The sequence below is a fragment of the Leptomonas pyrrhocoris genome (assembly GCF_001293395.1).
Source record: "Leptomonas pyrrhocoris isolate H10 chromosome Unknown, whole genome shotgun sequence".
In the NCBI taxonomy this organism is placed as follows: Eukaryota; Euglenozoa; class Kinetoplastea; order Trypanosomatida; family Trypanosomatidae; genus Leptomonas; species Leptomonas pyrrhocoris.
Window position 1 is genome coordinate 642,443 of NW_015438370.1, and position 21,325 is coordinate 663,767.

General features: G+C 54.8%; 12 protein-coding genes across 21 annotated transcripts; all 12 read right to left on the reverse strand.

Annotated features, from left to right (window-relative positions):
• Window positions 1-808: 808 nt before the first annotated feature.
• Window positions 809-3,076, reverse strand: ABB37_06492 (hypothetical protein; the record flags this gene model as incomplete). 2 transcript variants are annotated; one of them, XM_015804835.1, is made up of 1 exon in its annotated part: window positions 809-3,076. In XM_015804835.1, exon 1 carries the CDS (start codon window positions 2,219-2,221, stop codon window positions 809-811), a length of 1,413 nt encoding a protein of 470 aa, XP_015656813.1. In that variant the 5' UTR covers window positions 2,222-3,076. The 2 variants fall into 2 exon arrangements, with proteins under 2 accessions (XP_015656813.1, XP_015656812.1); XM_015804834.1 differs by having other exon boundaries at window positions 809-3,008.
• Window positions 3,077-3,608: 532 nt separating this feature from the next.
• On the reverse strand, window positions 3,609-4,516 carry ABB37_06493 (hypothetical protein; the record flags this gene model as incomplete). 2 transcript variants are annotated; one of them, XM_015804837.1, is made up of 1 exon in its annotated part: window positions 3,609-4,516. In XM_015804837.1, exon 1 carries the CDS (start codon window positions 4,350-4,352, stop codon window positions 3,609-3,611), a length of 744 nt encoding a protein of 247 aa, XP_015656815.1. In that variant the 5' UTR covers window positions 4,353-4,516. The 2 variants fall into 2 exon arrangements, with proteins under 2 accessions (XP_015656815.1, XP_015656814.1); XM_015804836.1 differs by having other exon boundaries at window positions 3,609-4,474.
• Window positions 4,517-5,124: 608 nt separating this feature from the next.
• On the reverse strand, window positions 5,125-5,838 carry ABB37_06494 (hypothetical protein; the record flags this gene model as incomplete). The annotated part of the gene is made up of 1 exon (XM_015804838.1): window positions 5,125-5,838. The coding sequence occupies exon 1, from the start codon at window positions 5,566-5,568 to the stop codon at window positions 5,125-5,127; it is 444 nt and encodes a 147-aa protein (XP_015656816.1). The 5' UTR covers window positions 5,569-5,838.
• Window positions 5,839-5,964: 126 nt separating this feature from the next.
• Window positions 5,965-6,762, reverse strand: ABB37_06495 (hypothetical protein; the record flags this gene model as incomplete). Its single annotated transcript, XM_015804839.1, has 1 exon — window positions 5,965-6,762. One exon carries the CDS (start codon window positions 6,760-6,762, stop codon window positions 5,965-5,967), a length of 798 nt encoding a protein of 265 aa, XP_015656817.1.
• Window positions 6,763-7,385: 623 nt separating this feature from the next.
• On the reverse strand, window positions 7,386-8,226 carry ABB37_06496 (hypothetical protein; the record flags this gene model as incomplete). Of its 2 annotated transcripts, none has more annotated exons than XM_015804841.1 (1): window positions 7,386-8,226. In XM_015804841.1, exon 1 carries the CDS (start codon window positions 7,869-7,871, stop codon window positions 7,386-7,388), a length of 486 nt encoding a protein of 161 aa, XP_015656819.1. In that variant the 5' UTR covers window positions 7,872-8,226. The 2 variants fall into 2 exon arrangements, with proteins under 2 accessions (XP_015656819.1, XP_015656818.1); XM_015804840.1 differs by having other exon boundaries at window positions 7,386-8,208.
• Window positions 8,227-8,985: 759 nt separating this feature from the next.
• Window positions 8,986-10,032, reverse strand: ABB37_06497 (putative mitochondrial RNA binding complex 1 subunit; the record flags this gene model as incomplete). Its single annotated transcript, XM_015804842.1, has 1 exon — window positions 8,986-10,032. The coding sequence occupies exon 1, from the start codon at window positions 10,006-10,008 to the stop codon at window positions 8,986-8,988; it is 1,023 nt and encodes a 340-aa protein (XP_015656820.1). The 5' UTR covers window positions 10,009-10,032.
• Window positions 10,033-10,680: 648 nt separating this feature from the next.
• Window positions 10,681-11,358, reverse strand: ABB37_06498 (calcineurin b subunit (CNB); the record flags this gene model as incomplete). 3 transcript variants are annotated; one of them, XM_015804845.1, is made up of 1 exon in its annotated part: window positions 10,681-11,358. In XM_015804845.1, exon 1 carries the CDS (start codon window positions 11,206-11,208, stop codon window positions 10,681-10,683), a length of 528 nt encoding a protein of 175 aa, XP_015656823.1. In that variant the 5' UTR covers window positions 11,209-11,358. The 3 variants fall into 3 exon arrangements, with proteins under 3 accessions (XP_015656823.1, XP_015656822.1, XP_015656821.1); XM_015804844.1 differs by having other exon boundaries at window positions 10,681-11,353; XM_015804843.1 differs by having other exon boundaries at window positions 10,681-11,346.
• Window positions 11,359-11,745: 387 nt separating this feature from the next.
• Window positions 11,746-12,995, reverse strand: ABB37_06499 (hypothetical protein; the record flags this gene model as incomplete). 2 transcript variants are annotated; one of them, XM_015804847.1, is made up of 1 exon in its annotated part: window positions 11,746-12,995. In XM_015804847.1, the coding sequence occupies exon 1, from the start codon at window positions 12,796-12,798 to the stop codon at window positions 11,746-11,748; it is 1,053 nt and encodes a 350-aa protein (XP_015656825.1). In that variant the 5' UTR covers window positions 12,799-12,995. The 2 variants fall into 2 exon arrangements, with proteins under 2 accessions (XP_015656825.1, XP_015656824.1); XM_015804846.1 differs by having other exon boundaries at window positions 11,746-12,889.
• Window positions 12,996-13,874: 879 nt separating this feature from the next.
• ABB37_06500 (putative protein kinase) lies at window positions 13,875-15,477 on the reverse strand (the record flags this gene model as incomplete). The annotated part of the gene is made up of 1 exon (XM_015804848.1): window positions 13,875-15,477. Exon 1 carries the CDS (start codon window positions 15,381-15,383, stop codon window positions 13,875-13,877), a length of 1,509 nt encoding a protein of 502 aa, XP_015656826.1. The 5' UTR covers window positions 15,384-15,477.
• Window positions 15,478-16,162: 685 nt separating this feature from the next.
• Window positions 16,163-17,418, reverse strand: ABB37_06501 (putative mitochondrial mitochondrial structure specific endonuclease I (SSE-1); the record flags this gene model as incomplete). 4 transcript variants are annotated; one of them, XM_015804852.1, is made up of 1 exon in its annotated part: window positions 16,163-17,418. In XM_015804852.1, the coding sequence occupies exon 1, from the start codon at window positions 17,057-17,059 to the stop codon at window positions 16,163-16,165; it is 897 nt and encodes a 298-aa protein (XP_015656830.1). In that variant the 5' UTR covers window positions 17,060-17,418. The 4 variants fall into 4 exon arrangements, with proteins under 4 accessions (XP_015656830.1, XP_015656829.1, XP_015656828.1 ...); XM_015804851.1 differs by having other exon boundaries at window positions 16,163-17,360; XM_015804850.1 differs by having other exon boundaries at window positions 16,163-17,320.
• Window positions 17,419-17,942: 524 nt separating this feature from the next.
• ABB37_06502 (hypothetical protein) lies at window positions 17,943-19,349 on the reverse strand (the record flags this gene model as incomplete). The annotated part of the gene is made up of 1 exon (XM_015804853.1): window positions 17,943-19,349. The coding sequence occupies exon 1, from the start codon at window positions 19,272-19,274 to the stop codon at window positions 17,943-17,945; it is 1,332 nt and encodes a 443-aa protein (XP_015656831.1). The 5' UTR covers window positions 19,275-19,349.
• A 513-nt stretch (window positions 19,350-19,862) lies between these two features.
• On the reverse strand, window positions 19,863-20,532 carry ABB37_06503 (hypothetical protein; the record flags this gene model as incomplete). The annotated part of the gene is made up of 1 exon (XM_015804854.1): window positions 19,863-20,532. The coding sequence occupies exon 1, from the start codon at window positions 20,322-20,324 to the stop codon at window positions 19,863-19,865; it is 462 nt and encodes a 153-aa protein (XP_015656832.1). The 5' UTR covers window positions 20,325-20,532.
• Between the last annotated feature and the right edge of the window lie 793 nt (window positions 20,533-21,325).

A 21,325-nucleotide genomic window follows, 5' to 3' on the forward strand; every position in this document is an offset into this window, starting at 1 on the left:
CAGAGAAGAGGAAAATACGAAAGCTGCCTGGGAGGGAGGGAGAAAAACAGAAACAAGCAGCTATTTGGGTGCAATGCGACGCGGCCACACACACACACACATACGGAACCAAAAGACTCTACTACATAAATAAATGAGAGAAATAACAGTGTGCTAAAGAAAAATAAAGCGCGCTTATACATTTTCTTCTTCCTTTTCAACAGGCGACCAGTCCTTTAACGCGTCGTGTGTCGCTACGGTGATTCCCTCTCAGGTCCCCGCAACAACACACAGGAAGAAAGCGCTGAATGCAAACACCGTTGGCAAAGAAAAGATCTGCGCCAAAGACGGTGTAAGAGAGTAAAAGCAGAAGCACAACCGTTCAAGTGAAATGTAAGCGAGCGTGGCGCTAAATCGTACACCAAGCGCAACGTAAGAAGAGAGTAAACAAGGACAGTAGCGCTCGCACAGTGGACAAGAAGATAAAGTGGAGAATAGCATGGTGGGGATCACCGCGACACAAACAGCTCTTTTCGCCTTTAATATGTGAAGATCAACGACAGAAACCAAAGCTGAACGGCGAAAACTCCGCTACAAAATACCGTCACACGCGCGAAAAAAAAAAAATGAAATGAAAGAAAAGAAAGAAAACAGTGACGTACAACCGCACGCGGACGCCAGCTTTGGTTCATCCCCTGACGTCAAATAAAATCAAAAGAGAGAACACCACAAGATTCTGTGATGGACACCTTTTCTCCCTCTTCCCGCTCAAACCGCACCCGCCCCCCTCGTACATCAAAAACCCCGCACGCTCTCCCCTTCGTGGCTGCTATTGCCGCTTCCGCCTCTTCAACAACTCCGGCGTGCGGGAGACGGCGACGCTGCGTTCGGCACGGATGGTGCGCATGAGCTCGTGGATCGCCTTACTCACCACGTACCGCGCGTGCGCACAGAAGACACCAAAGGACGCAGCGGCCAGAGGCAGCAGACTGAGGCCGCGAAACTCGCTCGTGAGCAGCGAGATGGGGAAGAGCATCGCGAGGAAGAGACACAGGCCAATCGCGAGGTCTTTGATGCGGCGCAGTGAATAGAAATCGAGCAAAAAGACCAGCGTGAGCACGCCGAGGCTGACGACCACCGGCACCCCGCCCAGCAGAATGTAGATGCGGTGGCCGTACTGCACGTACTGCAGCGCGCAGAACGAGGCGGCGGCGAACAGAAACGGGAACCCGTTCGGGATGTTCAGCATGACAAACTGGAATCCCTCTCGCACGTTCACGCTAGTCATCTGATACTGCAGCTGCTCCTTCGCCGCCGGCATGATGTAGATGAGCGCGTACAGCTGCCACAGACAAAACGAGAGGATGACGGTGGTGCCGCACCACAGCCACGAGAAGCGGCGCTCCCGCGCCAGGTTGATTTGCACCAGCAAGGTCGGTATGATCACGTCGCAGATCCCGAGCATGATGGTGACCGCAGAGGCGGCAATCAGCAGTTTGTTGCGGCGCAGGCGCAGCAGCAGCGGTTGCGGCTCAAAGTGCGTCTGCATGACCACGTTGGAGACGATGATGGCCACAATGCACGTGTACGCGAGCCACAGCAGGCTGAAGACGGTTGTCGTCGTGCACAGCCCCCACACATCGTACCCCTCCGACACGCACATCGCCGTCGTGATCGCCATCGAGACGGAGAGCAGCGTGACGGAGAGAAAGAAGTGCAGCACCACGCTCCGGCGACTCTGCACGTAGTTGTAGTACTGCTGGCTTTCGCGGTAGCGCCGCACCTTCTCTATCGTCTTGTGCAGCACAAGTCTCGACGGGGCGGGCAGGGGCTGCAGAGGGTCGTACTGCACAACGCACTGCTCCTCTGCGCCAAGCAAGCGCATGCGATTGACGAGCTCCTGACTCGCTGCGTCGTACGGCGCCGTGCAGTGCAGACGCACCACGAGGGGGTACACCACGCACACACGCTTCGCCACGTACTCCCACAGAACCGGGTGCTGGCACAGCTCATACCACTGCCGGCTCACCGAAGAGAAGACGCCGATCCAGCGGAAGTCGTTGTCGTCGTTGCTAATAACATCGATGAAAATGTTGATTAGGAGCTCACGTGGCAGCCGCTGGATGCAGGAGACGGTAGAAGCGGCACCGAGTCCGCGGGAGTGATCGACCTCATCCGAGTCGGACCCCGGCGGAGAGGCGAGAGACCAACTAAGGAAGTCGTTCGTTTGAAGCGCGAACATGGACTCGCTAGCGCGGGTTTCGCTGTATCGATCGTGTTCTATAAGTAGCAGTTGGTGTGTGCGTTGATGCAAATCGCCTACTCCGTGTTTCGTTGAACAGGACGGAGTCGTTTATTTGATAAATATACTAACTGATGCGTCCTCTTTTTTCTCCTTCTTGGACTTTCTTGTTTCTTTAATGTCACTCCCGCACGAGCCCCACCGCGTGTTGCGGGAAAGCAACGGAGAGACTATCCGCTTGAACGCTTCTCCGTCTTTTCCCGTCCGTCTCTGACGAATGAAACGGCAAAAAAAAAACCGTATATAAAGTAATAAAAAGAAGGAAACTATTAACAATAAACGAAGAAGAAGAGCGTCCCTTTCGGGATGTGTGACCTCTTCCCTTCCTCCGCAAGTGTGAGGGAAATTTTCCTTTTCCTTTTTGAATGCAGCTTCCCACCACCTCAACAAAACTAATGGCAAGAAGAAGGAGCAGAGCAGGTGAAAGCACAGTAGACGAGCAAAGCACTTGAAATAAATAAAAACCAAAAAGGAGTCGTTGAAAACGGCTGCCTCGCGAAACAGTATAAGCACAGTGAAGGGAAACAAAGAGAAAAGGAAAAAAAGAAAACACTAATAATGTTCTTAAGTAGATGAGAATGTCGGCGGCGTTGGTGCTGGTGGCCGAATCAATTTCTTCCAAGAGGGTCTGCTGTAGCGGGAGGCCCTCGCGCGCGGTTTACCGGCTCTTTTTTTTTCAAATGGACCAACAGAAGAAAACCAACGTTGAGTGTATTTTTTAGGCTCCTGCGATGAAGCAGCGGCACCGCAGCAGAATGAGAAAAGGCAGCGGAGGAGTGTGAAGTACACGTGAGCTCAAGAGTAAGAAGGAGAGAGAGAGAAAGAAGAAAAGAGAGGCGAAGCAAATCGTGATAAGCCGCGCAACGGCCGAAGAATCCCTCCGCGATGTGCGAAGCGGAAAACAAAACCACAGAGGAGTGGAAGGCGCGAGTCGCACGTCCATTCTTTTTTTTTTTCGATTTTGGCGCTGCAGTTTCGAAACAATGGGAAAAGCGACTTCATAGCACTTTGCTGATCCGCCTCCCCGTGTCAGCAGCTCAATAATAGAATCGAGGTAACAGCTCTCCTTTCTTTTCACTTCATGGGGCAAGGTGATGCAACGCGGCCGCAACGGGCCGTAAGGAATCGAGAGACAAAACAAACAACGCGCCGCCGCAAAGACAGCGAAACGCAATCACATAAATAAGGGGGGAGGAGGGATAAAACAAGAAAAAGTATGAATGAACAAAAAAACTGTAGATCTAAAGGAAAAAAATCTTACAACTTCCACAAGTCCTCATGGAGTTTAAAGCCCAGAGAAATCAACGGTAGTAAATAGGGGTTACTTCTAGTGCTCCTTCTCGTTTCGCTTTAACGCCGCCACGTCTACGAACCCCGGCACGGGGTGTGCCTTCAGATGCTCCTCACACTTGCGATACTGATAAGAAAGCGAAGAGAGCAGTTCGTGCAGCTTCGTCGTCACAAGCGTCATGTCTTCGTACACACGCAGACCCAAATTCTGGGTGAACTCGCACCGTGCATCTTCCAACTCTGCCGTCAGACGACTGCACTCGATCTCCTGCTCGTCGCACCTCTGCGCCGCAGCCAGGTAGATCATCTCGCACCTCTCATCCCCGTCTTTTCTCAGGCGTAGCTTTGCGCATTGACTCCGCGCCTCGGCGAGCGCTCTGCCCGCCTTTGTCTTCCGTTTCCGGCTGCCCTCCAACTCCGCGTGCTCGAGCGCAGTCGTCCGAAAACGAGAGGAGAGCGACATGCTGATTTGCTGCCGCAGCGCATCGAGTACCGTCCCGTCGCGCACCTCCTCTACCCCCCGCACGAGGGCCCCGCTGGCTTGGATGACGACGGGGGCGCGCGTTTCTGCCGCAAAACGTTGGAAGGACTTCGCTAGACCTGCCAGCGCCTTGGTGAGGCTGTCCGCGCAGCTCCGAAGCTTTTCCATGGCCTTCTTGTGCTGCCGCATTGCCTCCTTGTATTGTTCATCCGCCGCCTCTGCGGAGCCATCTGCGGCTGTGGGCTTTCCTTCCGCTTTGCTGCCGAATGTTGAGCCGCTGAAGCTGGCGAGCACCTTCATGATCACGTCACCCTCCGCTCCTTTTTCTTTCTTTGTCGATTCAATTCGAGGACGTATCCTTCGCAGCAGGACAACGAAGCCGCCAACAGGCAGGGCAACAAATGCCTCGAAGGACGGTGTTCTCACAAGGTAGGCGAGGAAGTGCGTGGCGAAGTTGAACTGCCTTTGTGGGGGGCCGCACACCACGTGGGGGTGAGGACGATGAGGTGGAGAGGAAGAGGAAAGCAGTAAGGAAAGCAGCTCGGCCGTGACGAACGAACAAGCCATAAAAAGCACACACCCACGCAACTCTGATGGAGCACGTAACGTACGTCTCAGACGAACGGCAAGACCTTACCAAAGAAAAATAAATGAATCTTATCGCTGCCACGTCGTTTGGCTTGTCGCCGCTGAAGTGGGGCCTCCTGTGAGCATGCACGAACAAAGAACGCCTCTCAGCTGCCCTCCGTGAAGGAGGAGGCGGACCGGAAAAGGAGAAAAAAAGACTAGTGCGCCGGACGCTCGCGCGAAGTGAATGCGTGTTTGCCCGATAGAAGACGAATGGCGGCACCCTTAAAAAAATTTCCGCCAGAACAAGATCACCTTTTCCTTCAGCCTTGAAGTTGAGGTACGCAGTGGAGGAACCATTCAAGTTGAGCATAGCAGTTCAATGACACCCCGTCACGGCAGACGGTGGGGCTTCTCCTTTACACCACCCACAGCAGCGAAACAGGCGACCGAACAAAACAAAAACAGATATAGTCACGCTTTTCGCGAAGCAGCGTCGCACCCTTCAATTTTCATGTTCGGCTTCGTCCACCTCTTCTTCGATCGCGCCGCCGTATCCGCAGCACGCACACCGCAGCTGCGCAGACGAGAGCGACGCAGAAGCGCTGTCATCCTGCCGCCGTCGCAACGACTTGCGAGCATCGGGGGCCCAATTGACCGTCTCACACATCGGGCACACCCACTCCTGCATCGCGGCGGCGGCGGTGGCGGACGGCTCTGCCGCCGTGTCGTCGTCACTTCGTCGCGCCTGCACGCACTCCGCCACCCGCACACGCCACGCGTCATCATCGCCAGAGGTGTTGCTTAAAGCTCGCTGCACATCCGCGATGCTTGCCTGCTCGTCGAGGGTGGAGGCCAGCAGACCCGCCAGCAGCTCCAGCGTCTGCTCCTTTGTCGCTGGAGGACGCGCTGGATCACCGTAGTGGTCCTTTCTATCGCGATCTTTCATCCCGCGCTGTTCGCGTCGGATTTGCTTGAAGACGTTGATTTACCTACAGCGCAGAAGACGCGCGTTCTGAGCTGGGAGAAGCAATAATAGTACTTTAAAAAAGAAAGGCCGCTGAAGCGCTACCAGGTGCTGTGAAGAAGTACGCAATACAGAAACAAACAGATAAAGCGGCAAGCAAGTCCAACTTCAATATGCACGCAGGGTCTCACGTCAAGAAACCGGTGCTCTGCATCGTCTACACATCGATCTGTGAAGCCGCGTGTTGGGCCCTGTGTCACATCGCGTAAAGCGTTGCAAAGGAACAGAAGTGAGAAGAGTGGAGCCGGCAAGCAGTGACAGCTCGCGAAAGCAGACACAGAATTCCACTGCGCACAAAGCGTCATTCGCCTCACCGCTTCACCGAAAGAGAAGAAGCGGGCGTGGGAAACGTGCTTCGAGCAGTACGGAGCGGAGACGATGGCGCGTGCGGGGCGCCGCCTGCACCGCGCCCCAATGCCGCCGCCGTGCTGTCCTGCCTTTTATGACGCTCTCACCCGGGCGGTGCCCGTCTCGCCGCCGCACCGGCATCCGCACACACACAACGCGGCGGAGGAGTTCCTCCTGCGACACCAAAGGTAGGGAAAACGAAGCAAGTGCGAACTGGAGGCTTTTCCTTTCCCCCGTGCTTCGCCGTCTGTTCTTTTTAGTTTTTACTCTCTGTTTTACTGCTGCCTTTATCGTATCCGTCGTTGGTGTCCAACGTTTCGCCGGTTGCGGTAGTGAATCGCACCTTACAGGACGTATTTCAACCAAAAAGGAAAACAGAGCTGCAAATGGCAGGGAAAATGAAAAGGAAAACACCGTAACAACACCAATACGAATAGTAATAAGAGAAGCGAAGTGAAGTGAAGAGAGACGGCACACATCATGTAGTAAACAAAAAGATTGACAGCAAGGAAAGAAAAGAAAAAGAAATCCGCACAGACGCTTTGAAAATATGGCGATGCAGCCCAGCACTGCGACTTCGTCCGCCTCTTCGCATTCGGGTTCCGACTTTTCGCAGTTCAATGCTACACGGCTGTTCCAGCGCGGCGAAAGAGGAAGAGAGCAATAAAACGAGGAGGGAGGGGTAGCCCGATAACGGCGCTGCAGAACGCACCTGCTGACCTTGCCTCCTTCAGGCAGGCAGAAACAAACAAAGAGAAGCCTCCACATTCATTTCCTTTACACCACACGCGTTTAGAGCTTGTGCGTGAAGAAACCGCTATGAAGGAGGCCCCCCCCCCCAACCTCGAACATGGAAGGCTACTTGCACTCCCTCCCCTTCCCCATACCCCGCTGAGTCGTTCATTGCCTCCCCCACACACCATTCACACACCCACCCCCATCCACCGACAAAATAGGGAAACAGAAACAAAGAAAAGGCGCTCCATCAGCGTTCCATTTACATAGAAAGTGTGTATAAAGGATGAATAGAAGCAGTCTCTGTATAAAAGAAATCGCATCGAGCGCTCTTGCTGAATCGAAGGGGGAAGTGACGCAGCGTAGAAACGGAGCTGCGACGCGAAGGCAAGACGCCAAAGCACACCGGATGGGCTCACACGCTGGCAGCGAAGAATCGCAGAAGGAAAGGAGCACCACGTCAATTAAGCGCTGGTCTGTATAATCCTAAATAGTTAAAACAAAAGAAAGGGAAGGAAACGAGGCTAGTGGGGCAGCACGCGAGCCAAAACGCAAACGAACACAACAGGAAAAAACAAAAACAGGGGGTAGAAAAGGGTGCGTGTAAGAAGCACGGACTGGCGATCCGATCCTTCGCTGCTCCTGGCCGCATCCGCCTACATGACGCAACAGCAGCTATTCTTCTTCGCCTCGCGGCCCTCCCCGGAGTTGCCACCGTCCGAGTTGGCACTAGACTTGGCCTTCTCCTTTTTCGACTTTTCCTCCACCGGTGGGCGATTCTTTTGAATCACCATGTGCATCACCACGGACGGCTTCTGCAGCTCCTCGGCGTGGTCGCCTATCGTCTCCTCCGCCGACACGCGACACGTCTCCTTCTCCGCGGCGCTGAGCTGCTGCTCGAAAACGTCTTCGTCGTTCAGCACGCGGCCGGTCTTGAGCACCTTGATGGGCACCGCGGCGATCGAGTCCGCCAGCTCCCGCATGTCCGCCGGCCAGTTGGCACGGAACTGCTCGATGAGGCCTCCGATCCTCGTCGGCGCACCGTCGGGCTGGTGTAACGCTACGATGGCGTGCACGACGCGGCCCGAGTAGGCGGGCAGACATGCACCGGTGAGCACGTAGCGAACACGAACGCGGTCCATTTTTTGGACGATGAGAGGAAGCGAGTTTACGTAGAGGTGCAACAGCAATATATACGGAGGTCAAGGGGAAAGAAAACACTCAATCGATTCTACACAACACTCGGGGGCGGAAGGAAATGTCACGTGTAAGTTCCGCGTAGCGGCCGGCGTGACTCGGTGAACTATTAAACAAATATTTAAATCTTTTCTTCACACAGCAAACAACGGATGCTACCGAGTGCAAAAATGAGGAGGGGAAAACAACGAATGGTCAATGCGATGAGGTTGCGCAGGAGTAATTCTTGAGGCGATGTCAAGGAGAGGAAAAAACAGCAGACTACGAAAGGAAACCAATTACTTCGACGGAGGTACCTTCTTTTCGGTCGATGATGCGATCGGTTTCCGGTCGAACGTGACCGCCGGTGTTTCGAAGGAAGAGAAGAGAGTACAAAGAGTGAAGGTATTTTCGAGGTGGGCGGAGAGGCGACACAAGAAGAAACCACGCTCGGTGCTGTTCCTCGTTGATTCCACCGCCTCTCGGTCGTCTCATCCTACGCAATTCCCCTTCCAATCATGGGGATCGAACCGCGCTGCTGACACACCAGTGTGTAGTAAGGCCGCGGAAGAGGTGTTGCTTGCTGGGACAGGCAGAGATCGCATGCAAGAGAGAGGGAGAGAGAAAGAGAGCAGCCGCAGCGACCCCAGCGGCAGAGGCGCTTTTGACAAGAGTGTAAATGCTCCGTAAAGCCGACGCATTACGCCGCGGTAAAGCGGCTGCTTAAGAGAAAGAAAAGCGAGGCTTCTCGCTTTGGTTTTTGTCGCCGTTTTCGTCACCAAAGGACGTCAGCACAACGTGCGCCAAGCAGCCGACTTCACAAAAAATGCCATTGAAGAAAAGAAAAAGAAAAGCACACGTTGCTGCGGCGGGCACTTCAAACAGGAAACAGAGGAAAATGAAAACGGATCGTGCAAACCCCAATTCGCCTCCCATCTGTGCGGAAAGACTCGTCCCACAGGCAGGGACGCCGTCGTGCCCCTCTGCTCACTCAACTTAGCGGCTTCACACGCCGTGGTACACCACCCATCGCGGGGGGAAGGAAGAAGAGGAACAAACGTATTCGGCGAGCGCGCCGCACTAAAACGCCTTCTCCGTCTTTTCAGCGGTGTAAGCGGGAGCATCGTTGAACTCCGTCGGCCTGCGGTAGACCGGGCCGTTGTAATCGTGGGGCAGCATTCCATTGAACTTTGCCCACGGCTGACGACGCGTCTTGGTGTACACCGTTCCCACCAACTCCCTCCCGCCGTGCACACGGGCGCGTACCTGCTCCATGATGAGATCGTCGCGGCTAACGAATTTGCTCTCGCTGCGGTGCCAGCCCCAGAGGGCCCACATGTCGCGCGGCATCGGCTTGGCGCCCTCCTCGTTTACGGAGAGGTAGCCCGTCGCGGCCGTGAAGGAGCCGAGGCGGCCCAGCTGGTCCATCCACATTTTGAACTCAGTGTCAACGCGCATGACCGACCGCATCGCCCCTGCCTTCACCGCGCGCTGGAAGTATGCTTCCGCCTTTTCCAGCGGCAGCCCGGCCAGCTTTGATGCGAGCATCATGTTGACGTAGCTCTGGCAGTTCGGCTCCAGGCCCAGCAGCTCCATCTCCTTAAAGAGGCGCTCAGCCTGCTCGAAGTCCTTCGCGAACGCAGCGGCTTGCATGACAGCATTGTAGATGTAGTGGTCTGCCCCGAAGCGCTTCAGGTAGTGCCGATACACATCCATTACGCGCTCCATGTTCTCCTTCGGTGCCTTCTCCACCAGCGGCAGCAGCAGCACAATCGTCGTCTCGGAGTGCAGCTTGCTCCAGTACGCTTCGTCGCGGGCGTGCCCGTACAGCCGCCACGCCGCCTCCGGAGTCAGCTCGAAGTTGTCGCCCCCGTTGTAAAAGCCGATCGCCTTGGGCCACTTCGTGTACCCGAGAGCGTTAAACTGGCGCTCCTGCCAGCTGTTTGGGTGTCGTCGAGGATGGACAAGGGCCAGCGGCACAAACTGATTCAGCGTCCTTTCGGACATCTTAGGGCGCCAGGCTAGGTTCTTGCCACCGCGCCGTGTGCGGCCCGGGTTGTGCGTCCAGCCCTTTTTAAGGGCAATGGCGGTGCACCGCAGCATCTGCTACTATCAAACAGTAGACTCTTGTTTTCGAATACACATGTGTGGCGCGAGAGTGGTGGTGGTGCAGGACCGGGGGGGGGGGGGGGACGGAGAATAGGCGAGACGAGGCAAGGGGGGAGTGGGGAAGGAGGGAAGCCGCAAATGCGCACCCACACAACAGCTTGTGCGGGGCACACAACACAGCAAACACCGCGAGTTGGGGTGCAGCACAACGAAGGCGATCATTTTGCTTGCAAACACATCCACCAGCAGCGATTCCGCGCAATGCAACCCAATCGTGCGTTGGGTAAAAGGAAAGGCGATAAGAAGAAAAGACTGCTGCTGACAGCGAATGCGCGAGTCACACAAAAATTGGCCTCTTTGCTGTCATTTACGCACCTTTTTTGTTTTCCTTTTCAGGGGAGAGATGTTTGTAAGCAACGCGTCGTGGCCCATTCAGCATCGACCAGAATCAATTTAAAGCGCACTGGCGCAAGGGCAGAAAAAGAAAACGAAGGAAAAAAAGCGTCAACGAAGCCACAACTAAACGAAGACGGAGCGGCACGGTAAGTCGGAGAAACGTGAGGAGAAAAAGTATTATCAGGAAAAGCAGGTCACTATTGCTCGGTATGTGTGTGTGTGTCTTCGTTTCTGCGTAGGTGTCTGTCAGGCTGTGCGTAAAGGACGACGTTAGAAGTGGAGGTTCAGCCGATCACCGAAGTCGCTGTTCACTGCCAGCGCCGAGAAATCTTCAAAAGTAATGTAGCCATCGCGGTCCACGTCTGCCTCAATGAAGGTCTTATCCACAATTTGCTGCAGCTGCATCTGTGAGAGGTTCACCCCGACCATGATGCTCAGGGTCTGGAAGAGGTCCTTGTTGCTGATGCGTCCGTCACCGTCGATGTCGTACATCTTGAAGGTGAAGCGCAGCTTGTCCTCCTTCGACGTAGCGGACGACAATACGGAGAGGGCGCGCACAAACTCGCCGAAGTCGACGGTGGAGTCGCCGTCGGTGTCCATGACCGCCAGCACGCGGTCCACCAGCGGATTCGAGGCGAGCGCGGGAATCGAGTTGAACTCCTCCCGCGTGATCTCGCCAGACCTGTCCTTGTTCAGCTTGGCGAAGCGCTTGTACAGTCGGTGGATTTGCGCGTCCGTCAGCGCGGTCGACTCGCGAATGCTCTGCAGCTCCTCTGCGGACAGCGGAATACCGTTCATGGTGCGGGTGTGCGTGTGGGTGTGTTGGGTGTGTGTGTTTTGGTTGTTTGCTTGCTGAATCGATTCGAGGCTCTTGCTGCCGTTTGCGTTTCTCCGCTGGGATAGATACTGGCGGTGCGAGGTGGGCTTACAATGTTCTGCTCACTTCACTTCCAAAGAAAAAAATAGAAACAAAGAAAGAGAACAGAGAAGAGCGAGACGAGAAGAAAGGCAATAGAGATTTTTCCTTTTCTTTTGCAGACGCGCTGATCGGCAATTTGACGCATTTTTCCTTTCCATCGCGTTTCTTCGGCTGCTTTTCCCGCCAAAACTGCGGAAGAGTGAAGTGGGGGATCTCCCGCCGGAGCACGAAAACAACGTGAATGACTTATGCACTTTCAAGATACACATGTGCGGTAACGCACTCGAAGGGCGGACGCAGAGTCCTCGGCTGTACATACGAAAAAGACAAGAAGAAAAGTAAAGAAAGTGACACTGCTTAGCAAAACTCCTGCCAATCTCCGCTAGCAAGGAGGAAAGAGAGAAAGGAAGCGACTCTCAGAGCGAGCCGCCGTCCAGGTCTAGTGAGCACGCAGCCGCGTACAACGCCTCCGTGCAGGTAAGAAACGCACGCACCGCATTTCGCGGCATCAACGTCGGCAAGTGAAGGAAAGTCGCAGCCCCGCTGTTCACTTCGTTTGCCACCACCGCAGAGAAGCTGCTCCACTGCTCGCGCAGCTTACCAAAAGTCCGCGTCTCCGCCCATGCCAAGATGACCTGCGGATGCAGCGCTTCCAACGCCACAACGCCCTTCTCGTCCACATCAAAGGAGCGGAAGATAGCGGTGATGTTCGATTCGAATTGAGGGTGGTAGCGGTGATCAAGCAGAAGGGTTAGCACAGCGAGCACCTCCGCTGTCTCTGTGTCGGCTGCGTAGGACGGAAGGGTGCGAAACATCGTGTCCTCATACGACGGGCTCAACACCTCTATCGGGCCGATCGCGGAGAGAAATTCATGGAACTCCGACCGCTCAAGGCGATCGTCGAGCGATAGCGTCGACGCGAAATTGAGAGGGTGCGGCTTGAGGGTCGCGATGGCAGCGTACACGGCCGGCATCGACGCCGTGGAGGCGTAGCCAATCAAAGGATGAAGGCTGGTCGTCATCGTGATGGAGTGCATGGAGTCGAGGGACTTGCGCGCACGCCGTGTCGCGGTGCCGCCCCGCTCGTGCATTTCACCCGCCGAGCGCAGTCGCCGCCCGCTGACGGCGTAGGACTGGTTCTTAAAGAGGGCCGCCTCGAAGTCGCGGATAGGGCCGCGGGTGGCCTCCCGCCTGTGCGCGTCGCGCTCCGCCTGCGTCCACTTCGGTGGCGGCGGACGCACAGAGCGCAGGAAATAGTCGTAGGAGCTTTCAAAAGGCTCGTGCGTGGTCTGCGTGGCGGCACCGGCTGCCGTGATATCGCCGTCGCAGGGACGTGCGTCGGTGGGGGACGTGCCGGCAGATGCGTTGGTGGGCGGCACCTTCTCCTTCCGCCACGTTCCGCTTTTGCGGTGGTAGCGGAAGCGAGGCAGCGGCGGCACGTCGAAGGCGGACGATGAGGTGCCTGGCATGTGTTCCCGCTTTCTCCTGCGCGTGTATGTCAAGCAAGGCGAACGTGTTTGTTTGCTGTTCGTGGGAGTGCGCTCCACTTCGTATAGATACTTTTTGTTGTTGCAGATAAAGGCAGGCGTACATGAAAGGTGCGTTGGACGTTGGAAGTTGGTTTGCTTTGGCGCAGGCGTCCCTCGAGCTGGAGGTTTGTGGCGGCTGCGGAAGGGAGACGACAAAAAGGCCGCGACGTGGAGATGTGGAAGTCAACATCTACGTACGCCTTTCGTAGCGCCACAAGCAAACACACAAACGCAGAGGACACATCACCGTGACCGACTCCGTCCCTGGACAAATAACAAGGGAGAAAGTGGCAAAGGTGCCGGCAGTCTCCAATTGCCCAGCGATGATGACACGAAGTAGCACTCTCCAAAAACGTGGAGGAAAATAAGCTCGGAACCGCCTCCGACGAACTCAGCATTACGGAAGACTCCCGAGACGTGCAAGAAGCACCGCTTTGACCCTCTTTTCAAAATTAATCTAACTCGCTTTTCATAGTCTAGCGCCATCCTTCACGTAGAATGGTCTTGTGGGTGAGTGTTGGTGTGCGAAAAGACGGCACAATAGTAGCAGTGTATTTCGGAAGCAAAAACAAAAAAAAATAGGTGACGTAGAGATACACGAAGCAGTACACAACCGATCAATGAGGGAAGGGGAGAGGGGGAGGGACAAGTGCACAGGCGAATACGCTGCTTCTTCGCGGTTCGCTTAAACCATTGAAAGCGATCTAAAAAAAAGAGGGGGTAAAGGGTTTTTTAAAAACAAAAGAGAGCGCGGAAGAACGGAGAGCAATGCATCTCACGTATATGCATCTATGTTTCATAACGAGAAGGGAAGGGATGAACGAAAAGCACAAAGAAAAACTGTTAAGCCCGATAACCGTGCATTTATGTGTGAGAAACAAGGATTCTTCGTGTGCGGACACGGTGAATGCACTCGCCCGCTATGAAGCACCACAATCGCCCAAGGGTTGCATGTGTGAGGTGAGAAGGAGGAGGAGAAAAGGGAAAGGGGAACGCAAGTGCACACACGCGACACCTCACCCCGGATCGTAGCTCTTGGTCAGAAATGGGTGATCGAGAAGCTGCGCTGCAGACGGCCGCAAAGCGGGGTCGAGTGTCAGACACTGTCGCACAAAACCCACGTAATCCGGGTCATCGTAGCCAAAGAGCTCTCGTGGAGGCGGCGGCTCATCAGGGAAGTGGAAGACGAGCTGTCCCTCCTCGTACGCGTAGAACGCGCCGTGCTTGGAGACGTAGAAGACGGTGTTGCGACCCTCTTGCAGCATCTCGGCCGGGATGGGGCCACACACGCCTGCAACGGATGCCAGCAGGGCGGAAACCGAGTCCGCGTTGAATAGAATTGTACCTGTGGCCAGTTCCGGCAGCATGGCACCCAGTGACCAAACATCCACCCCTGTCCCGTACCGGCAGCCGAGGATGACCTCCGGGGCTCGATAGGACCGCGACTGCACATAGGAGCTTAAGGTGTCGGTGAGGTAGCAGCTGCTGCCCAGGTCTAGCACCTTCACCTCGCACTTCGGCACCGATCTAAAGGCAATGTTCTCCGGCTTGATGTCGCAGTGGATGAGTTGGAGTGAGTGCATCAGCTTGAGTGCCGTGAGCACCTGTCGGGCAATGCGCTGGAGATTGCCCAGAGTGAAGTAGGCCCGGCGCTGCGCCTCATCAAGGCAGCGAGCGTGTTCGTACAGATTCGAAGACAGCAGTTCCGTGACCAGGATAAGATGATTGCGAAAGTAGGAGTAATCTAGAAGGCGCACAACGCAGCACGCATCGGCGCAGCCAGCCTCGTTCACACACGTCAGGACCCGCAGCTCGTCCAGCCCTTGATCGAAGTAGCTCTTTAAGTTGCGAATTACCTTCAGGCACACCAGCTGCCCGGTCGCCGTGTCTTCCGCCTTCACTGTATGCGAGAAGGTGGCGGCGTCCAGCGGCGCCTCCACGCGGTAGCGGCTCGCAATGATGTCGCCCTTCTGCACCCGAAGCTCGTCCTCCGCCTCCAATCCGGTCCGACCGGCTTGGTAAAACACGCTCAGCGCAAACTGCTGCCACGGCAGATCGGACGGCGGGGGCTGCTTCTTGTAGGGCCGCACCGAAACGAAGGAAACGGGGTGCCCTAGCTCCTCTATGAAGTCGTCCCGCGGCAGGCCAGCGCCGTGCTCAAAGAAAGGGGCAAAGACGGCGCTACTGGAGGTGGGGTCCGGCTCCTCGGTCCACATGTCATCGGGATCGCCGATGCACGTCATGACGAGGCGTTTTTGCGCCGTGACGGACAGCGGCCGGGGCGGGGTCAACGCCGCGGAGGAGTTCGGCGACGTCATCGACCCGCCCCGCGCCTTGGAGGACTCTCTGCTCTTGGGCTGCAACGACGTGCGCTTCTTCTTTGCGTTTTTTGACAAAGACGCCGTGTTCGGCCGCACACCCCAATCCATTTCGAGTGTGTCCGCCATGCTCATATAGCCCGCACCCCTTAGCAGCCGCACCGTTTCCCGCATCTTGGCGGGGTCCACGCCGCTAGAAGTCGGCATCGCATCCACGGTGGACACGCTAACGCGGAGTACGTGTGTGTGTGTATGAGTGTTTGTGTGCTTGTAAGCTATAGCAATGGAAGGCACTTTATGCTGTGTACGAAAAAGCCCTCCAAAAAATACAAAAGTTGTTGGAGGAAAAAAAAAAGTAAAGGAAGAGAAAACAAACGAGTAGCCAGCCGAACACTTTTGAATGCAAGCCGAACTACTGACCGTGTGCTCCCGCACCGAGCAGTTTGTGTGTGGAACTACGCGGAGAGTTGCACTGTGGACAGACGACTGTGCTGCCGCTTCACGCCTCGCATCAACGACAACCGGAAGTCTCTTTACCCCTGCGAGCAGTTCACCCTACAAACACTCCACCTTCGCCTGCGTGTTCGCGGTCCAACAGGAAGAAAGCCCGTCTTTGTCCGCAGCGTTGAAATCCGGCGCGGCCACTAACGCCATTGTCGGCAAATGAGAAGACCTCATTCTTTCTGCTTGTTTGTTTTTTGCCTACAGTCTATGCGTCAAATCAACAGTACAAATCGCCGTTCTATTCATTACGGTTAAAACACTCGAGCATGAACTTGCCATCTCTAAAGCAGTGAGTCGCCTCACACGAACACACGCGTCCAAACAAGCACAAACAAACGCACATACACAGACTCACACTCACACTCACTCACCTCTATGCTTGCGTGCCACACTGCTGCCAGCACCACCTGCGCAAATACACACCGACTCACACACATGCACAGCCTCGATGTCCTTCAACTATTTACGCTGCATAAATAGTCCTACTTCCTTTTCAGAAACGCCTCACACGCCTTGAGCACCTTCGGGCACATGCGGAAATCGACCAACTGCCGCGAGATCAACGCCGACTTCGCGCCCTGCGCCAGCACCTCGCTCAGGTGGCCCGTCTCGTTCTTCAGCCCGCGAGAAAGAATGCCGTCGAGGTCGCCGTACTTCTTCAGCAGCTGACGCGCACGCACCTTCCCAATGCCCTTCATGCCAGGAATGTTGTCCGATGCATCGCCGGCCATCGCCTTAAAGTCGCGAATCAGTCTCGGGTGCACCCCGACACGCTCTATCACGTTCTTCTCCGACACGAGGTGCTTCGTACGAATATCGAAGTTGTACGACTTGTGCAGGTCGTCTACGAGCTGGTAGAGGTCAAAGTCGTGTGACATCACCACCGTTGGCGTCATATTTTGTTGATTGTAAAGAGCAAGGGTGGCGATCATGTCGTCCGCCTCCGCGTTCACCGTCTTCAATCGAGCGTCGAAGTCGGGAACTACCAGCGCCGTGTGCGGCGGCTCCTCCTCGAAGACTCTCTTCGCCACCTTCTCCATCATCAACAATTCCGGCGTGCGCTTCACCTCTGCCCGATTTGCCTTGTACTCACGGAAAATTTGCCGTCGGCCGCCGTCACCTTGGTCGAAGCAGATGATGATCTTGTTCAGCTTTGGTGTGTGTGCGTATTCTAACTGAGGCGATAAGAGGTGTTGTGCAAGGTGGGTGGGGTCGAAGCTATGCGCCGTGGCAATGATAAAGCGTGCGTTCTTGAAGGCGAATTTCTTGGGGTCGATCTCAGAGCCGTACTTCTCCGTGGTGTAGCTCCATCGGTGGTACCACCGGTGCACCACGGCAGGGCCGTCAATAAGCACGACCGCCTTTTCGCGTACCGACATAACTTACCAGAGAAAAAAAGGTCAGATGAGTCTAGGATAAAAGAAAGTTCTTTTCGCAAGGACAATGAGAAGAACAGATCAAAAAAAAGGCCGCAGTGTGAGAAATGAAGATAAATAGATGAGGTGCGATGTGATGAGAGGTGGCTGTGCAGAAAATGTATGCGTGGTATGTAGATATATTTTGCGTGTGGGTGTGCCTCTTTGGTTGTTTGTTTTTCCCAACTTCAGCTTCGCGTCATTGCAATTCGGACAACGCCGCGCTGTGAGAAGTGGTTGTAGGAAAGCACCAAAGCGATACAGCTCAATGATTGTTTGACGCAGGTCAGATTGTGCGCACCACACGAATGAGGAAAACGAACTAAAGCCAAAGTGAGATAATTAGTAAAACAAGCACGCATGAACATATGTATTTAATTGTTGGGATGAGTTACACGTGGCGGTGTGCACGTGCAAGCGGCGGTAGCGGCACTCACAACTCGCACTTGCGAACTGTGTGCCGACGTGCCCCATTTTTTTCTTCCGCCCTGCTTCATCTACAGCAGTGCTGAAAACGAAGAAATCGACGAGAAGAGCATGCTGTACAGAAGGGTATCTCCACTTCAATAACGTGTCGCATGAGAACGTGAAACATACAATATCTCTACGCTTCGCCAAGAAATCGATCAATCAGTCTGTTGCTCTGCTGTTGTTCGTGTTGCTGTGCAACCGAAAAGCACCAAACACGGAGGCGGGTGGGAAAACGCAAGAATACGAAAAAAAAAACGTGCATTGCAACAGCGAACAGCAATACATAAAGACTACGTGTGCGTGTGTGTGCAATGGAAACTGCAGCCTGCGCGAATAACCTTCCGCGAATCCCTCATGCGCGAACGCCGCGCTCCGCCTACTCCTTTGTCAGGAGAGAGACACCGCTGGAGCCTGCTGGGTACAAACCACGATCAATGTACTGCTTCAGCCGGGTCTGCACGTTCTCCGGCAACGTGGAGTGCTGGACAAGATAGTCGGCAGCCTGCAGCTTCATCGTGCGCACCGTGATGTTCTCTTCGTAGGCTCCACTACACAAAAACGATGCGCACACAGCAGCCAGCACTTTCTCCAGACCGTCAAAGCGGAGCGCCTTGAGCACCACCCGCCAAAGAGCCAGGCGCACTTCATCATCAGGGGTGGTGCGCGTCTGCCACGCATCCAGCATTAAATCTTTGGTAAAGTACGACGGCACAACGTGCGAGGAGCCCAGCATGGAAAGGATTAAGTTGAGCGTGGAGAGACGAAGCGATGAGGATGTGCTGCGGAGTCGCGCCTGCAGTTCGTCGCACCGCAAAAGACTCGTGACGGCGTCCCAGCCTGTTTGGGTTGTGGCCGCGGCCCCGAGCACGTCGAAGGCGGCCTCCGTCGCCGCCTCATCCTGCGCGTCGCTCGCAACGACCGGCACAACGGCCGATACGCACGCGGCGGCGTCGCGGCTGCCGTTGTCCTCGTGGCGCAGCAACGCAATGCTCCAGAAGCGGCACACAAAAGCGTAGTACACGGGGTCGTCGTGTCCCTGCAGGACCTGCATCGTGGCTTGCCGCAGTGTACTGGGCATCGCAACGGTGCGACACACAACACCGCTGGCCACCAAATAATTCGCTAGCAGCAGCGGATCACTCGCAAAGGCGCCCTCGGTGGCCTCCAAAAGGAAATGAAGCAACGCGGTGTGCTGCTCAAGGAAGGCGCATACTTTGGGGTTGGTGGGTGCCTCGGCGTCGTCGCAGTTCAGCAGCCGCAGCACGCGGTCGTTGTGGAAATGCGCGTCGAGCAGCTGTCCAACAAGCACGGCGTTTTCCGCATGACGCAGCGTGTCGAGCACGATGCACTGCAGCGCCGCGAGCATGGTGGAGGCAACAGCGGTGTCCGCGGCAGCCGCGGAGCGGACCACGAACTCGAGCAGGAAATGCGAAGAAGGTGCAAAGAGGACGCCTCTTCTCGCATCTGTCAGGTCCGTGAACACGTCCCTCAGTGCACTTCCTATGAGGGTGTAAATATCCCGGTCCTCAGCAGCCTCAACGTCTTTCAAAAGCGTGCTCAGTTCCTCCGCTGCGGCGGGATCGGCCATCAACTCTGCCGCCCGCGTTGGGGTGAAAAACGCCTGCAAGTTGCGCTTGGCATCACCGGAAACAGCGAGGTCGCCAGAAGAGACTTCAAGCGCCAGCTGGCGGAGTGCCGCAGCGTCCATTCGATCCGAAAACAAAAGAAGGGAAATCGGGTGAAAGGAGGAATTGTTGTGCAGCAGTTTTATGGGTATGAACCCTGCAAATTCATTATTAGTCATCGTACACCACCAAAAAAGAACGGTGATGTGCACAACGGAAATGATGCGTGTAAATGAGCAGTACGGGCAGTACGGGCAGTTTGATGCCAGTTTGGGAAAAGAAGAAATACGTGAGATGCTCCACTGAAGAACGAAAGAAAAAAACATTTAAAGGGAGCCTGTGGGTTCTAACGCCATTTAGCGTTCAGCGGTGTGCCCGGAGGTGAACGAGCTGTTAAAGGCTGGCGCGACGTTGATCGTGAGAGCACTCTTGAAACTGGATGCATACTTTTCCGAAGGGTACAGCTCTGTCCACGGCAGACGTCATGCGTGCGCCGACCTCGACGGTGTTCAGCGACGCACAACGCTGCTGGGCCGTGGCGGGTGTGTGCGTGCGTTTATGGGAATGTGGAATCGCACACCTTTAGGTAAGGGATTGATTGAGTTCTGAAGCAACGGCGGGTACATGGCAACATACAGTACAGTGAACATATATATGCAAGAAAAAAGAGCTTATTTTGTGGTGACGACTTCGTGCTGGGGGTGAGAACACGCACGACATCGCGCCGCGTGGCAGCGCTGACGCAGACGCTGGCAAACATCGCTGCAGTACCACTCACAGCCACAATGAGGACAGGGGAAGCAATGCGGAGAAAACGTGAAGCAGTAGTCGCACATGTGAACGCCGTCCTCAGCGCACGGTGTCAGGGAGGACGAGGTGACACTTGCGCTACCGCACGCCGCTGCGTGCTCATTGATCGGGTGCTGGCTAGCGCATGGCCTTTCGGGTGCGCGTGTGTCGCCCCTCAAAGACCGTTGCAGCAACTGCTGCACCTGCGCTTTGATCTCCTCCAAGTCTCTGTGCATCCGTCGGTTGTGTGCGCAGTTCTCGTACACAAGCGCCTTCAACGCTGACAGTTGCAGATCCGCGATTTGCGACTCCAACGAGTGCTCCTCCTCACGCGATACGTTCATTGGCCGTTTATTGCGTGCGTAGAAGTGCTTCAGCGCTCTCCGCCAGCATGTGTAATTGACAAAGCCTGCGTGCGGCCGCTCACGCAAGCGGAATGAGAGATAAAAAAAAGGGAGGGGGTGACGCTCCACTTAAACAGTGCGGTAGATTGCAGACCGTTTGCGCTGGTAAGAAAAATTCCGGTTCGTGTTTGTATTTGTCCTCACTTTCTTTGGTGAGAGATGAGAGAATGATGAACGATTGTCGGGAGAGAAGAGAAAAGGCAATGCAGGACGGCATGCGTTATATAGTCAAGAGGCGCTGCTGAGAAGAGGCAATACGTACTTCCCAGACGTGAGCGACAAAAGTAACGTCACCAGCATGGTTTGCCGTTGCAGGTGGTGCCGCTTCCACCTTCGCATTCACACCATAATGCAAGCTCCTCCTCTTGCTCTTCTCTCTCACCACAGACTTCGCAGGTAGAAACCGTGAATTAAGAAGAGCTTAACGCATGAGCATCTGTTAACGAGAAACGCTGAGACAAAAATCTTTATCAAAAAAAAACTGTCATTGAAGCTAGAGAAAACTGCTTCAGCTTCAAGTAATAGACATTTCTCTTTCACCCAGTTTGGTGCCCTTATCACTTTCACAGAAAATAATAATAATGCTAACGAACAGAAGACGAAACGGAACTCATCTCTTCCGTTCAGTTTGGAAAGAATGTACAAGGTAAATGTGTGTGTGTGTGTCTTAATCACCGACATTTTCTTTTTTAAGCTTTATTGATTCAACATTGCGCCGTAGTCATCGCCGTGCGGAACGTTGCGAAAGCAAAAGCGACAGTTCTTTCCTTCCGTTTTAAGAATCAAGAGCTACATTACAGCAGTGAACACGCAAAAGTAAAACAAAAGAAACGCGATAAATTTCTTTTCTCTTTTTAATGGATTCCGTCCAGGCTGAAATTCCGCACCTTTCCTCCCTCGTGGATTTGCCACCATTCTGCTCAATTGCTGCCGCAGCAGCA